This window comes from Panthera onca, chromosome E1 (assembly GCF_046562875.1).
Source record: "Panthera onca isolate mPanOnc1 chromosome E1, mPanOnc1 haplotype 2, whole genome shotgun sequence".
Lineage (NCBI taxonomy): Eukaryota > Metazoa > Chordata > Mammalia > Carnivora > Felidae > Panthera > Panthera onca.
In genome coordinates, this window is record NC_138352.1 from 43,063,230 (window position 1) to 43,077,500 (window position 14,271).

The following is a 14,271-nucleotide window of genomic DNA, read 5'->3' on the forward strand; positions in this document are numbered from 1 at the left end:
TTACTATGTGCCAGGTGATTGTGCATTTATCTAATGGAATTCTCACAACAACCCTGTAGAATTGTGTTGCTTTTCAGTTTGTACGGATGAGGTTTCAGAGGATCAGAAGAAATGTGTTAGAGCCTACATTTAGGTCCAGATCTGTTTCCATTCTCCACCAGCGCATGCTTCTTTCCTCCTGTGTGCTGTTGTTTTGTCCCTCAAACGCTACTGCTCCTCTGGCCTTTGCCATCTGTCACAGTCCAGGCCCACCCTCTTACCTGAACCTTTCTTGCTGTAACATCTTGCTGACTTATTTTGTTTTCTTCTCCTCTTGGCCCTGCTATATGCTTGGCCGCCCTGACCTCTAAGAGTAGCGTGTACGAACGCTGACTGAGTGCCTTTCTAAAGGCAGGCACGCTACTCTTGGGAAGTGACAAAAGGAAAGGGCATTCCCCATTCCTGAGACAGGCTCTGAGACATGTCTGCCCATAAGAAAGCCGCCCCCGCCCCAGCCCTGAGAGTACAAGGAGCAGGAGTGTCCGTGTTTTATTATTAATTCCCTCAGCTGGAAATCACTAGGCGTACGTGTCCCAGGCAGAGTCTTTGGAGAAACAATGATGCTGTAGCCCTTGCTGTTGTCAGTTAAGAGCGGGGCAGCACTAGAGGGGAACACAGGCTCCTGGCAGGAACCTTGCTTCACCTTTCATTCCTTCAAGGCAGGGTTGTTAGTTCTCCTTCAGAGATGGGAAAAGGAGATAGAGGGACTGGCCTAACATGACTTTGTGAGCAGGGAGGGGAATCAAAATCTTAGCTTCTGTCATCAGTCCCCGTGTGTCTTTAGGGACTGGGCACCTTTAAGTTGTTGCTAATGCTGGTCTGGTGTTGGCTCTGGGCTTGGCACTGCCAAGGCATGACTGCACAGTTCAGGCCCTTGGAGGGCTGACACTCGGAGCACCCTACCCCCACTACCAGTGCCTGGCTCTCCAGATCCATCCTGACCCTACTTGATGGGGAGAGAGGGTGGTACAGGGCAGCTCCCCATTCCTGGGTCCTACCTGACAAGCCGATTCCCAGCAACCCCGTCCCAAGGTGGGCCTCTTCTTGGGGAGATACATTTATAGATGTCTCCCATTCTCCCAGCACCAGAAATCTACCCAACAATTAGGCAAGAGATAAATCAAAGCCAAACTTGGCTGATGACATTCAGGAGCCAGTAGTGACCCTTGCCACACATATAAATCCCAGCCGGCTGGCCAAGGGCCTTTGTCTGGTCAGAAGAGCTCGGGATTATCTGGCCCTCTTTGCTGATGTATGGAGTCACCGGCTGTCGGAGTGTTTACTAACGGTTATCACCTCAATGCTTTGGCCATTATCAGAGGCAGGGCCGCCTGCCGGGGCCGGGGCTCGCACCCTCTCTATTACCACCTGTCATTGGTAGAGAGTGTGTGCTGACGCTGCCCAGTCCTGACCGCCTAGGAAAGATAGTTTCTGACGGCTGATCAAAGAGGAGAAGCAAGGCCTGATAAAAAGTGTGTGTTGTGCGTACTTTTAACTTTAGGAAACATTGGCATTTGCATTTTTTCCCCATCTTCCTGGTGCTGGCAGGAACCAAGCCCAATAAATGCAGTGGATTCAGTTACCTAATCACTGGGAAAATGGTATGTGCTTAAAGCAACAGAGCATGACGATAATCTCCTTCCAAGAGAGAGTAGATGAAATAAGCTTTCACAGAAGACTTGCTGTATAATAGAGTATAATAACTTAAATTTCGACTTTGAAGTGATCGTGCATGTAAAGTCTAATCTCAGCACTGAACAGAGCACCATGTACTTTTTGGAATTGGAGAGCAGCTTCAGATTAAGGAAAGATTTTTGCTGAAGATTCTGTCACCCAACTGGCATCCCCCAAGTGGTGCCCCAGTTGTACATATGTCCTTGGGCAGCCAGGAGACTATATGCAGTAGAGTAGAATGAATTCTGGATTGAGGCATCAGGTGATCTAAGTCCTTGAACCAAGTGTGTCACAAACTTGCTGTTGGATCTTGGGCCATTACTTCTCTGATTCTCAAATGTCAAATGAGGAGATTGTGCATAAGTTATAGAATATAGTGGTTTAGAAAGCTTTAACAAAATTTTTAAGCTATGTAACCCCTCTTTAAAATGAACTGTGGTGGGGGGTGCATGGGGGGCTCAGTCAGTTGAGCATCTGACTTTGGCTCAGGTCATAATCTCGCAGTTCATGGGTTCGAGCCCCACGTCATGCTCTTTGCTGTCAGCCTGTCAACACAGAGCCTGCTTCAGATCCTCTGTCCCCCTCTCCCCTCCTCCTCCCCCACTCATGGACTCTCTCTCTCTCTCTTTCAAAAATAAACATTAAAAAAAAGTGAACTGTTAAGGGAAGCCCTATTTATGTCAAAGAAAAGTAGAGGTGTTGTGGTTGAACTTGGCAAGGAGGTTCTCTGCTCTTGACCTGTCTCTGAAGCAGTCCCTGAAGACTTCAGAGGACCCCTGTAGCCCCTAAGGAAACATTTTTTCAAAAACTTTTAATGTTTTTATTTATTTTTGAGAAAGAGAGAGAGAGACAGAACGCGAGTGGGGGAGGCAGAGAGAGAGGGAAACACAGAATCTGAAAACAGGCTCCAGGCTCTGAGCTGTCAGCACAGAGCTGGACGCAGAGCTCAAACTCAAGAACCACAAGATCATGACTTGAGCCAAAGTTGACTCTTAACTAACTGAGCCACCCAGGGGTCCCCCTAAGGGAACATTTTAAAAACCACTAGCCCAGTGATGTGAAGGTCTTTTTCTGAATGTCTACACTCTCTGATCCACTGGCATGAGCTGCCTCATTCTGCCCTACACATGTTTCATGGTGTTCTCTCCTCCATCCAGCTTGTAGAGGAGCTGAAATGGGCCCTGGGTGGGGAGGGGAGCTGGTGGTGGGCAGCCAGAAGAACAGACCGCTCTCTGAAAGCACGAACTCAATGTCAGATGTCCCATGTGTGCCACAGGTACCTTTGACCGGAGCGTGACCCTGCTAGAGGTGTGTGGGAGCTGGCCCGAGGGCTTCGGGCTACGGCACATGTCCTCCATGGAGCATACAGAGGAAGGCCTGCGGGAGCGGCTCGCCGATGCCATGGCAGAGTCACCAAGCCGGGACGTTGTGGGATCTGGAACAGGTAAAGGTGGCCTCACACTTCCAGCCTGACTTGGGCGTGACTGGCACATGTTGGTGTAGACCTTCTCTGGCAAGAGAGGGTATGTGTTTGTTTTAACCATGTGTTTCTTTAGTTAGCACTCTGATTGCCATTGTTTTTGAAGTTTCTGGTATCAGGAAAGCCTTGTGTAAAGGAGTTCCCAGTGGAACTGACCCCTCCTACATGGAAGAGTACCTAAAACATGCTGTCATGAACACAACTGTATTGTATGTGTGGCTCCCCGAAGGACATCTTCTCCAGGGGAAGGGACATCCATGGAGTCCCCAAGTTTTCAGCAGCCCTAAGACACTGAGTGTGAAGGCAGGACACCTTCTGTCATGCCTGAGGCTTCATAGATTAGCAAGTATCAGGGGGGCCTGCTGACCTGGAGAGAGCAAACATGAAGTAGGCAAGGCTGGTTTAAGCTCCCAGACTGCTTCTTCTTATGCTGCCTTTGCCCTCGCACTCTTGCCTGTGAGAGGGCCCAGGAGCTGGGGCCCAGGGCAGCTTCTCACACCAGAGAGCAGTCAGAAGAGCATCTTTCGAAGATGGGTGAGCCCTGTCCCAGCAGCAGGCATACACGTGCACACACCCACACATGTGTGCACGCACACACGTATACAACATGCAGTTAGGAAAGACCACAATTCTTGCATCTCCACACAATTACAATACAGCCTGCCTCTCCTTTTTTCCAAAGCGCCTCCTCATTCTAGATATCAGTGCTGCTAATGCCTGCTCCGGCCCACGTTTAGGCCCAAGAGAAAGACTGCACAACAGGCCTCTTCCCCACTCCCTGAGGTCAACAGGAACTTCCTACTGGGTCACGCAGATCCTGGCTGTGGGCCCTCCTGCTCTTGCTTGCCCGAGGCCTCTCAAGACTGTTACTCTTGACCGCCAACGTTTCCGCCCCTGCTCCACATGCCTACCTGGAAAGAGGATCCCAGCCAGGAGAAACTTACAACCGTGGGACAGGAATCAGAGTCAAAGCATTTTTGGCAGGTCTTGAAATGCCTGACGTCATCACACTTCTTCTCATTTCCATGCGGCTCCTCCCTCTCCCTCAGATAGTTGGCAGTTGAGCCTTTCCCTCTCTTCTTCCCTCACATTCAGTTCTCCTGCTCCTGCATGGAGAGGAGAGAGACCAAAGCACTCCCATCTCCACCTGCACAGCACCAGCTCTGGGCCTGCCCACAGTGCTTGTGCACTGACTGGCAAATGCACAGAGTGGAGGCACGAAGGGGAAAGAAGGTCTTTGTCTGGAGATAGAGAAGTACCTTACCAGGCTGTAGGAGACAGCTGTCTCTGAGGGCCAGCCCCCTTCCACATCCACTTCTTCCCTGGAAAGAGAGGAGGTGTGGATCTCGGAAGTGGCAACAAGCCATGTCCCATTCCGTCGCGCACACGCATGCACACACGTGTGCACACCAGCACTCCACCCCGACATCCAGCCCTCCGGTTTGTGGATAGCAGCCCGTTGTGCCATTGTTCTACCTGCATCTGGAGGTGAGGCACGGCTGTGCCATCTGCGGGGGCTCCGACCCCTTTTTCCTTGGGAGCCGGTGAAAGGGAGGAGAGCTTTTCCCTTTCCGAACCTCCTTGTAGCACCACCTTCCCTCCTGCCAGCCCCTGCTATGTAAACCAGGGCCTGGCGTCACCAGACTCACTCCCTGGGAGCCACCCTTGCAGGGAGCAGCTCCAGGGCAGCCCTCCTCAGACACCGCTTGGGGCCCCTCAGCACCAGCCAGCCAGCAGTTCTAAAGGTGCGTTCGGCCAGAGCTGGGGAACTTCAGCCTGGCACAAACAGTAACCTGAACAAAACTGGCAGCAATTCATCTGCTAGACAGCTGAGGGATTCAGGAGAGTCTTTGTAGCCTTAAGCAGGTTTGTGAAATAAAAAAAAAAAAAAAAAAAGGAAGAAAAGAAACAAGAGAGGAAATTAAAACTGCATGACCCACCGGTCAGAAAATAGGAGATGCCCTTTTTGGGCAGAGGGATTTCATTTTCCTCCCCAAACCATCACCAAAAGGGATTCATTTGGTTTTCTTTGATCATATTAAATGTATCAATTTTTTTTAATCTGCCTCTATTTTAATGGTCAATAAGCAAAGCAGATATTATGGAAATTAGCTTGTTTCCCCCTGCCTTTGCCGAGAATCACTTTTCACATTTTGCAACTCCAGATGAAGTATCAGCTTGGTGGTTGAGCCCAGGGCCTTGGAAGGGCAGCCCAGCACACCCAGAAAGAGCCTAGGAAGTACGGTGTGACCGGGGAGAATTTCCAACAAGCCACCCTTTGCCATAGCAGCCTTTCCCTCTCTCTTTTCCCACAATCTTGCTTCTCTCAGTGGCTCATCGGATATACAGATAAGGTGACATTAAGTATTTGCCTGTGTTAGGTACTCTGAGGCACCCGAGATGATCAGTCCTGTAAAGCCTTCCAGCAGGCACTTTGTATAGTATAGCAACCACGACCGATGGCCTCTTTATCAAGGTATGAATGGAACATGCCCTGTGACCCCCAGCACCGAAACCCATCCTATAGCATGCCTATTATACAGGCTTAGCTAGTGACCTGCTGGGAATTGTTTCACAACCAGTCCTCCAAAGGGAAGCAGGAAAGCCCTGCTTTGTAGCATTTGAACATTTCTGTAGTATAAAAACTCACATTATGGCCAATTTCACACTATCAACATGGTGTCAGTAGGCTAGCTGAATTCCTGAACGTGTAACAGTCAGCTGGCTCCAGCACCCCACTGGCAAGCTGTACCGTGGGCAAATTAATTGTCCCCAAAAGTAAAGCAAAACCTTTTAAAGCCTTCCTGTTCAAAGAGTGGTCTTCGAACCATCTATACCTGGGGAGCTGGTTAGAAATGCGTAGACTCAGGCCCCACCCAGCCCTGCTGAGTCAACACCTGCATTTTAAACAAGAGCTCTATGCATGTTTGAGAAGGTCTGTTTTAAAACATGGATAACCTATGAGGCAGGTGTTAGTTCTGTCCTCCATGAGGTCTGCTGACCAATTAGTCTAATTAGGTCAGACATGTGATCTGCAAATCCGCCCTAAAATAACTGGCTGAGTTGCTGTCTTGCAATATCATCACACCCCTTGTCCCTATAACCCTTCCATTGTCCCCATTCAGCAAAACTCCAAATCAAGGTCAGTCCAACTCCACTCTTACCCTTACGTTGCTGAAGAAGAATCACAGATTGTTCAGATTAGCACCTCTACAAATTTCTGGCTCCTACTCTCCAGTGAGCCATGGGAGGCCTTCTCTGTTTTTCTAGTGCTCCTCCTCTTATTCTCAGTTGGTGCTCATCTTTTGGTGCTCCTCCTCTTATTCTCAGTTGGTGCTCAGCAGAAACCAGCACCTAGAACAGTGTCTGGCACACAGTAGACATGCAGTAACTATTTACCGAATGAATGAATTCTACATTCAACCTAGATGTGAGCAGTTCTGCTGCTGTGGCTTCTGTTCCGGTTTCATTCTCCTGATAACTCCACAGATTTCTGGTCCCTCTAAGAGTTTGTTCTATTTTTTATATTTTCCCTCCATTTTTACTGTTTATTTCATACAGTGCATATGATCAGTCCATCATTTTTTTATGTTTATTATTTTTGAGAGAGAGAGAGAGAGCGAACATGAGTAGGGGAGGGGCAGAGAGAGAGGGAGACATAGAATCTGAAGCAGGAGCCAGGCTCTGAGCTGTCAGCATAGAGCCCGATGCGGGGCTTGAACTCACAAAGTGCAAGATCATGACCTGAGCTGAAGTTGGATGTTCAACCAACTGAGCCACCCTGGTGCTCCTCAGTCCATCTTTTTTTTTTTTTTAATGTTTATTTATTTTTCAGAGAGACAGAGCATGAGCTGGGGAGGGGCAGAGAGAGAGAGAGAGGGAGACACAGAATCTGAAGCAGGCTCCAGGCTCTGAGCTATCAGAACAGAGCCCAACGCAGGACTCAAACCCATGAGCCATGAGATCATGACCTGAGCTGAAGTCGGATGCTCAATCAACTGAGCCACCCAGGTGCCCGCCTCAGTCCATCATTTTGAAATCAGTCTCTTTCCTTCTGCATGGATAGTATTTCAAACTCCCCCATTCTCCTCAACTCTCTTAGCCCCACCATCTTGTCTCTCACTCTCAGTGAGAAAATAGTGGTCATTGTTCAAGAAATCTCTTGACTTAAAAAAAAAAAAAAAGAAAAAAAGAAAGGAAGGGAGGGAGGGAAGAATCTCTTGCTTTCATGCACCCAGACCCTAACCATACTGTGACCACCTCATGCTCCCCCTGCCTGCAGAATTGCCCAACCACAACAGCTATTCTCCCTACAGTCACCACTGGTCACCACTTTACCTCAACACTGGCCTGTGAGCCTGGCCCTGCGATCTTGAGAGGCTTTCCTGTGGCTCCTGTTCTACCACACTCTCCCAGTTTTACTTCTGCCTCTGACTACTTCTCAGTCCCCTTTCTGGGTTTTCCTTCTCTGTTGGCCTTAAGTGTATTTCTCAAGGCACTATCTTGGCCCTCTTCCCTCTCCCTCACTCAGTACAAGGCAGTCTCCTCTGCTTCTGGGGCCTCAGATGCTATCCACAAACTGACTGTCTACAAATAATCTCCAAGTTGGCTTTCTCTCTTGAACTCCAGAACCATTTATCCAGCCACCTACTGACATTTCCACATGTCCAATTCCTGAACTCCTCTCCCCCAACCCTGTCCTTCTCCAGGACCACCCCATATCACTGCATACAAAGCCCTTCATGACCAGCCACTGCCCTCTCTCCAGACCCCTCTCCTGTTGCTCTGCGCAAGCTCCAGCCAAGCTGGACTCCCTGGAGGGTCCCCAAGCACACATGCTCTCTCTGCCTGCCAGGCCCTTGCACATACTTCTCCTCCTGCCCGGAATGCCGTCTCCCACATCCCCTTCTCTCTCTATCACCCCCCCTCAAAATAACCTAATTCCTGCTTAGCAGACATTCCTTTCAATATTGCCTCTTCTAGAAAAATAGAATTTTTAAAATAAGCAAAACATGTACGTACTCCAATTGTTTTGAGTCTAGGTAGATATAACTTAATACCAAAAAAATCTTAATAAACACCTGGATACATATTAAGTGAATTTTCTCTTTAGACTTTAACTCTTTCCATCTTTAGCTAAACCTTGTCTTTCTTCTTTGCTCTCTCCCACGTCCAATAGCAAAAGCCCCAGGCCTCATTCACAAGTCCTGATCAGCTTGACACGTCTCTGTTTGCAGGCAGCCTCCTTTTGCTGCTGTTGACCCTCAAGAGCTCACTAAGTCAGCTCTCAAGGTCAAGAGGGACTGTCTCTTCCCCCTGACTGTGGCTTCCTGCAGTCCTGGGAACACTGTTTCACTCTCCTATACTATCACAGCACTAAAGGTAGGAAGGAGGCTCCATCTCTTTCTGTCTACCGTGTCTTCAGTGAATTCTGTTCTAGTCCAGAAACAGTTACTTTAGAGGATCACACTGTGGGCTCAGTCTTTGCCTCTTACCTTCTGTACATACATTTACTTCCTTACCAAACATGCAAAGCTTTCACAAAACAATATTATAAGCAATGCATTCTAGTACTTTCTATTTTCTTTTGTTTTTTTTAAGAATGTGGTCATGACCTACTAAACGGACTTCACAATACATCAATGAATTTCCATCTATAGCTTGGAAACCAATGCACTAGTATATTCTGCCAAATCCTCTGAGTTCTCCTATATGTATATTAATTACTCAGCAGAAAGGGCTCTAGGATTATTTTCAGCAAAAGCTCTTCCAAAGATTTGTTAGAAATTACTTTTACTTATTTAAAGGGCTTTGCCTTTTTTTCCTTCTTACATGAAAAGCACATTTTGAACATTGTACAGAGTTGTTTTTTTTAACTTTTATTTATTTTTGAGACAGAGAGAGACAGAGCATGAACAGGGGAGGGGCAGAGAGACAGGGAGACACAGAATCTGAAATGGGCTCCAGGCTCTGAGCTGTCAGCACAGAGTCCGACACGGGGCTCGAACTCACGGACCGTGAGATCATGACCTGAGCCGAAGTCGGACGCTTAACCGACTGAGCCACCCAGGCACCCCTGTACACAGTTTTTCAATGGTCAGAAGAAAGTTTCAGTAAGTTAATCAACAAATACTTGATGATCACCTATGTTTTACAAAAGAGGAACTAAGAGCACTGTGTATGTGTGTGTGTGTGTGTGTGTGTTTGTGTGTGTACACATGTGTGCACATGTGCACCCTCATGCTAATAACCATCTTTCATTTCAGGACTATAGAAATTAATGTAAATAATTAATGTTAGCCATTGTTAATGGAGTTGACCGGTTATGTACCCCACAACAAATAACCCAGAGCATTGGCCCTTCTATCCTTCCTCTAGGATTAGCTTTTCCAATGGGTCTTGAAACTCCTGCTCGCCCCACTGCTGACAGCTGAGAACAGTTTCATGCTAAGGCTGCATTTCCAGTGGGGGCCCTATTAGCCCTGTCCCACCTCAGGGTGCCACATGATCAGGGTGCCATCGGCAGACCACAATTGCGGGCATGGGGCAGTGAATTACTTCTGTTATCCTTTAGACGCTCCTACTCTCAGGCAAGTACTTTCATCCAGGTAACTTAGCCAGTTGCTTAGGTCCTTTCCTTTGCTTTACCTAATTGGGCCCTGGAATTTTTCTCCCGTTACAGTGCATTTACAAAATGCTTCTTGTGTCTCTCTCAACGACCTCCTTGGTGGGCCTGCACCTTCTTCCATGGTTGCAGTGGACAGGCAGGCTCTCTATAGACACCTGCTGGTTTCTCCACACTAGGCTGGGCACTGTGGGGAAGAGGTAAGGCATGGTTCCTACCCTCAGAGAGGTGAAAGCTCCAGAGGAGGCAACAGTGAACTGTGGGGGTGTTCCTCTCTGGCTCCTATCCCCACCTGCCCACTGGGGCCCACCTTACAGAGCTGGACCAAACAGAAGTCTAGACTGGTCCCCTGCCCACAGGCTGTGGTCTTTCTAGGATGTGAAGAGCAGGATGAACAGATGCCATGACTGTTGAGGGTGGGGAGAAAAGAGTAAGTCCCCAGAGACATAGGAGCACCCAGACATAGAGCCTAGTGCCATCGGCAGGCCACGAGCACCCTTGCTGAGGGTGGCAGGAAGCAGCCATTGGGACTGGGGGTGGCAGGTGGCTCCGGCAGTGGTGGCATTGTTGGTATTGCTATCTGTGCCTCAGTTCGGTGGCAGATTGCCTGTCCCTAGCTATTTTCCACTGGTAGGAAAGGCCAAATCTGAGAGTCCAACTACTGCCATTGGGAATAATTTTTTTTTTCTTTTCAGTGGCATTTAGAAACTCTCATCAAGGAATGGGAGAAGCCTGTGACCTTGGGCAAGTTTCTTTCCCATTCTTCTCTAGTCCCATGGGCGAGGGAAACCAGTAAATGCGGTAAATGTTTGCCCTCCATGTGTGTTGGGTCCTGGCCTCTGGACTGCTGTACTGAGCACTTTGTGTATGGCGTCTCACTTCCTCCTCTCAACAGTTAACAGCCACACCTCCCAAATGGCCTCAGTGTTCCAGACTCTATGCTAGCCACATAAATCACCAACACCACCAGGTGGACGTTCGTCTCTCCAACTCACAAGAGAGGAAAGATTAAAGATTTGAAGTCAGATCATAACTAAAAGATATAGGCTCAAAATGAGACGTCAAGGAAGTGCTGGAAGCCCAGCCTCTATAAAGTAGTGCAATTAGCTGAGCTGAGTTTTCTTCACTCTGGTGTTAGAATAGTTATTTCATTAAGGGTCTTTCCCATGGACAATAGCATTCTCAGGGGCAACCATGGTTATGGTGTTCTTGGTGTTCAGACCAAACCTCCTTACAGGGGTTTCCTGGACAGAGGACATTGTTCCGAGGGTGGAGGGAGGGCCTCTGAGACCGGGTGGTGGTGCTGCAGTCCTGGCCAGATGTGCCTACACCCTTGCCTGCAGTTGAAGGTTGGGTTGGATCTCCCACACCTGTGGGTCCTACCTGTGACTCTCTGTCTGGGATTTCACACACAAGTAGTGGTTCCAAACCCACCCCCACCCGCAACTGTGAATGTTTATTTCTACCCCAGGTAAAGATAATGGGGGCCCTTTAGTGACCCATCAGCCGACTGGGCGCGCTTCTGTTCTCCATGGGTAACAATATTGGGCAAGGGTTATTTTAGTCATGGTTAGAGAAGTGGAAATAAGGTTGCACATGTGTATGCAAATGATAAAAGTTGTTCATGAGAAAGATTTGTGAAATTGGAATCTACACAAAACAGAAGTAACTTTGTATAAACTTGACTCAGGAGATCTAGAGAAACAGGTCTGTTGAAATTGTTTCCATTGTATGCCATGCATTCACCTCGTCCACAAAGTAAGCAAGGCCGAGGTTTAGAAGCATCAGCTGCAACCTCACAAGAAGTGAATTAAGGCCCAGGAACATTAAATAATGAGACTGTGCTCACACTGCCCAAGAATTCAAAGAGACAGAGAGAGGGAGGGAGGGAGGGAGGAGAGGGGAGGGGAGGGAAAGGGAGGGGAGAGGAGGGGAGGGGAGGGGAGGGGAGGGGAGGGGAGGGGAGGGGAGAGGAGAGGAGAGGAGAGGAGAGGAGAGGAGAGGAGAGGAGAGGAGAGGAGAGGAGAGGAGAGGAGAGGAGAGGAGAGGAGAACAGGGAAGGGAAAGAAAAAAAAAAAAGAGATAACTAGGAGGAATTTAAGATCCCATCAGTCTCACTTGGTCAGAGGGTATTTCAGTGACCCCCGACCCTTTACTCAGAATAAGAGGGGATCCCCAGAAGAGGAAAGGGTCTCTCACCTTCAGGGCCTGCTCTGTCTTCCTGTCTCCCTGTTTGCAAAGTGCCCAGGGCCCACATTCCAGCCTCGGCTCCTTTCTGTGAGATTTCAAGTCTTACCGTACTTCCTCACCTTCCTTTCCAACCTGATCTTTCCCTTGCTTGCTCACAGTAACCCCTTATTCGTATTTCTTCACCACCACCACCTTCGTGCAAACAAGCTCACCTGTCAAAACCATCCCATCGTCTGCCACACATGTGCTGCTCACTCAGCTGTTAGAGTACCCTCCACCCTCCCTCTCTGCCCAGTCACTTTTTTAGACCAAACTCCGATCTCACCCCTCTGTGAAGCCCTCCCTAACTATGCAGCCAAATGCCCTTTCTCCTCTGAACTTCTGAACTACCTACTCACTGGACACTTGGCCCTGGACAAGTAGTGTATGTTGCCTTTCCCTTTAACTAGCAGTGTCTGATTTCCTTCTATGTGCCACTGGGGGAAGGCTCAGCTCTGGTGGTCCCTTCAGCTCCCTCAGCCATACTGCCCATACTGCTTGTCTTAACCTAATTCTGGTTATTTGGACTGAGTCTGATTCATATTTGTTACCTGTAACCACCAACCTCCTCATTGCCCAGCATCCAGCACTGGGACAGGAGCCAAGCTGAGCCCCAGTGAATGTTTGTTGAATGACTGCATGGGTTTTTATGGCTCCTAAGAGGTAAATGAAAGCCAGCCAGAGCAGTGGGAAAAATTACTGTGTTTAAGACATACTTGTTAGTTTCTGGCCAGTCATCAAATCTGATTCTAGGTAGACAGCTTCTTCCTTCCTTCCTTCCTTCCTTCCTTCCTTCCTTCCTTTCTTCCTTCCTTCCTTCCTTCTTTTCTTTCTTTCTTTCTCTCTCTCTCTCTGTCTCTCTCTCCCCCCGCCATCTCCATTCTTCCCTTTCTCCCTCTCTCCTCCTTCTCTCTGTCCCCTCTTCCTTCTCCTCCCAAGACTGCTAGAAGTCCAAGGCAGAGGCAGAACTATAATGGGAGCTTAGGGCTGAGAAGCTTCCCTGCGCATTTTTCAGTTGCCCAAAGTCTACTTTGAATTCTTTAACCAAAGCACACTGATTCCTATCAACAAGGAGGAAGTGCCAGTGTGGCTTCTTTGGTGAACCTTTAGAGTCCCCTTTCCAGGATTGCCCCCAACTTGGAGGCGGGAGTCCCTGTGGAAAATGTACAGGCCTGGACAAGCAGGTGGGGAAGGGCGGCTGCGCCCCCAGATGAAGGCCCTCCTCTGGAGACATTAACATAGGTAAATGGTTAACAAAAGGGAGTATTTCTCTCTGTTCTTCCTCCTCTGCCAGAGAATTCACCTTTAACCATTGACCTCTCTGTGAGGTGTGAGATCTAAACAAAGTTGAACACAGTCATGGATCGTTAAGTACCCATCTTTCCCTCTGCTCCTGCCTCTGCCTCCTCAGAAGATGGTCTGAGGTATACGGACCACCCCCCATGTTTGATGGCTGGTAACAGAGGAGAGACACACATACACACAAACACACAAAAAATAACAGTTGGAAATGACCCTCTGACCCTTTCGGAATCCAGATCCTCACTATACCAAGAAGGCCAAGCCATGCCAATCTGATTGAACTGAACAGAATGAGACATTTCCAAGTACCTGTACCAGAATGAGTGGTCTAACCTCTGACATTTGGTGATTTCTCCTTGCCCACTTCTCTTTGAACCCCAACCCTACCCCCAGGCACCTGCGGGGCCTACTGCATAAGCATAAATTTTTTAGTTTGCTGCCAGAATCCTCCAGCACCAGGCTTCACAGACCTCCCCCAATTCCCCCAACATCTTATTTAGTATAGCTTGATAGCTTGCAATTCCACTCCTCTGTGTGCTTAATTAGGTTTGGGAAGAATCGACACCCAGGTTTTTCATTTGTGTAGGGTCACTTTTTCCATTCTGTGTCCTCCCTGTGCTCATTCTACTGGCATGTTCCCATCCTCTCTGGGGTCCAGTTGGCCGGGACCAGCATGCCGTCTCCACTTTGATGTGTACGTTGGTGCTGGCCTCAGAGGTGGGTTGGGAGAGTGCGGGCTAAGCCTGCCGGGGTCCTGCTTACATCTGGGCCTGGCTGGGTCCTCGGAAGGCTTGGAGATTCTTTGATTTCACACTTTGTTCATCCCTAAGCCACGGAAAGCTGAATATGAGTGTACAGTTCGGGACTTTGAGCGTGTTCTCCATGATCCTTCTCTCAGCAGTCCAGCCACACTGCCAAGCAG

The 14,271-nt window shown here is 48.7% G+C and overlaps 2 protein-coding genes across 21 annotated transcripts in view; one reads left to right on the plus strand and one right to left on the minus strand.

The window, feature by feature from the left end:
• The window catches only part of BCAS3 (BCAS3 microtubule associated cell migration factor), a 614,259-nt gene that overhangs the window by 586,671 nt on the left and 13,317 nt on the right, over nt 1-14,271 (plus strand). For all 11 annotated transcript variants that reach the window (XM_078437391.2, XM_078437395.2, XM_078437397.2 and 8 more), the window contains one exon: nt 2,990-3,157. In XM_078437391.2, the coding sequence (XP_078293517.1) occupies nt 2,990-3,157 (168 nt within the window). The remainder of the gene's footprint in view (nt 1-2,989; nt 3,158-14,271) is intronic.
• Nucleotides 1-14,271, minus strand: part of LOC132688575 (uncharacterized) — a 50,152-nt gene that overhangs the window by 15,503 nt on the left and 20,378 nt on the right. Inside the window, exons 2-3 of one of the 10 annotated variants that reach the window (XM_078437410.2) lie at nt 4,458-4,515; nt 4,105-4,299 (exon numbers count right to left, since the gene is read on the minus strand). The exons of 7 other annotated variants lie outside the window; for them this stretch is intronic. In XM_078437410.2, coding sequence (XP_078293536.2) covers nt 4,285-4,299; nt 4,458-4,515 — 73 coding nt within the window. In that variant the 3' untranslated portion in view covers nt 4,105-4,284. Of the gene's footprint in view, nt 1-4,104; nt 4,300-4,457; nt 4,516-14,271 lie in introns of those variants that run through there. 2 more of the 10 variants (XM_078437411.2, XM_078437413.2) reach the window with 2 other exon arrangements.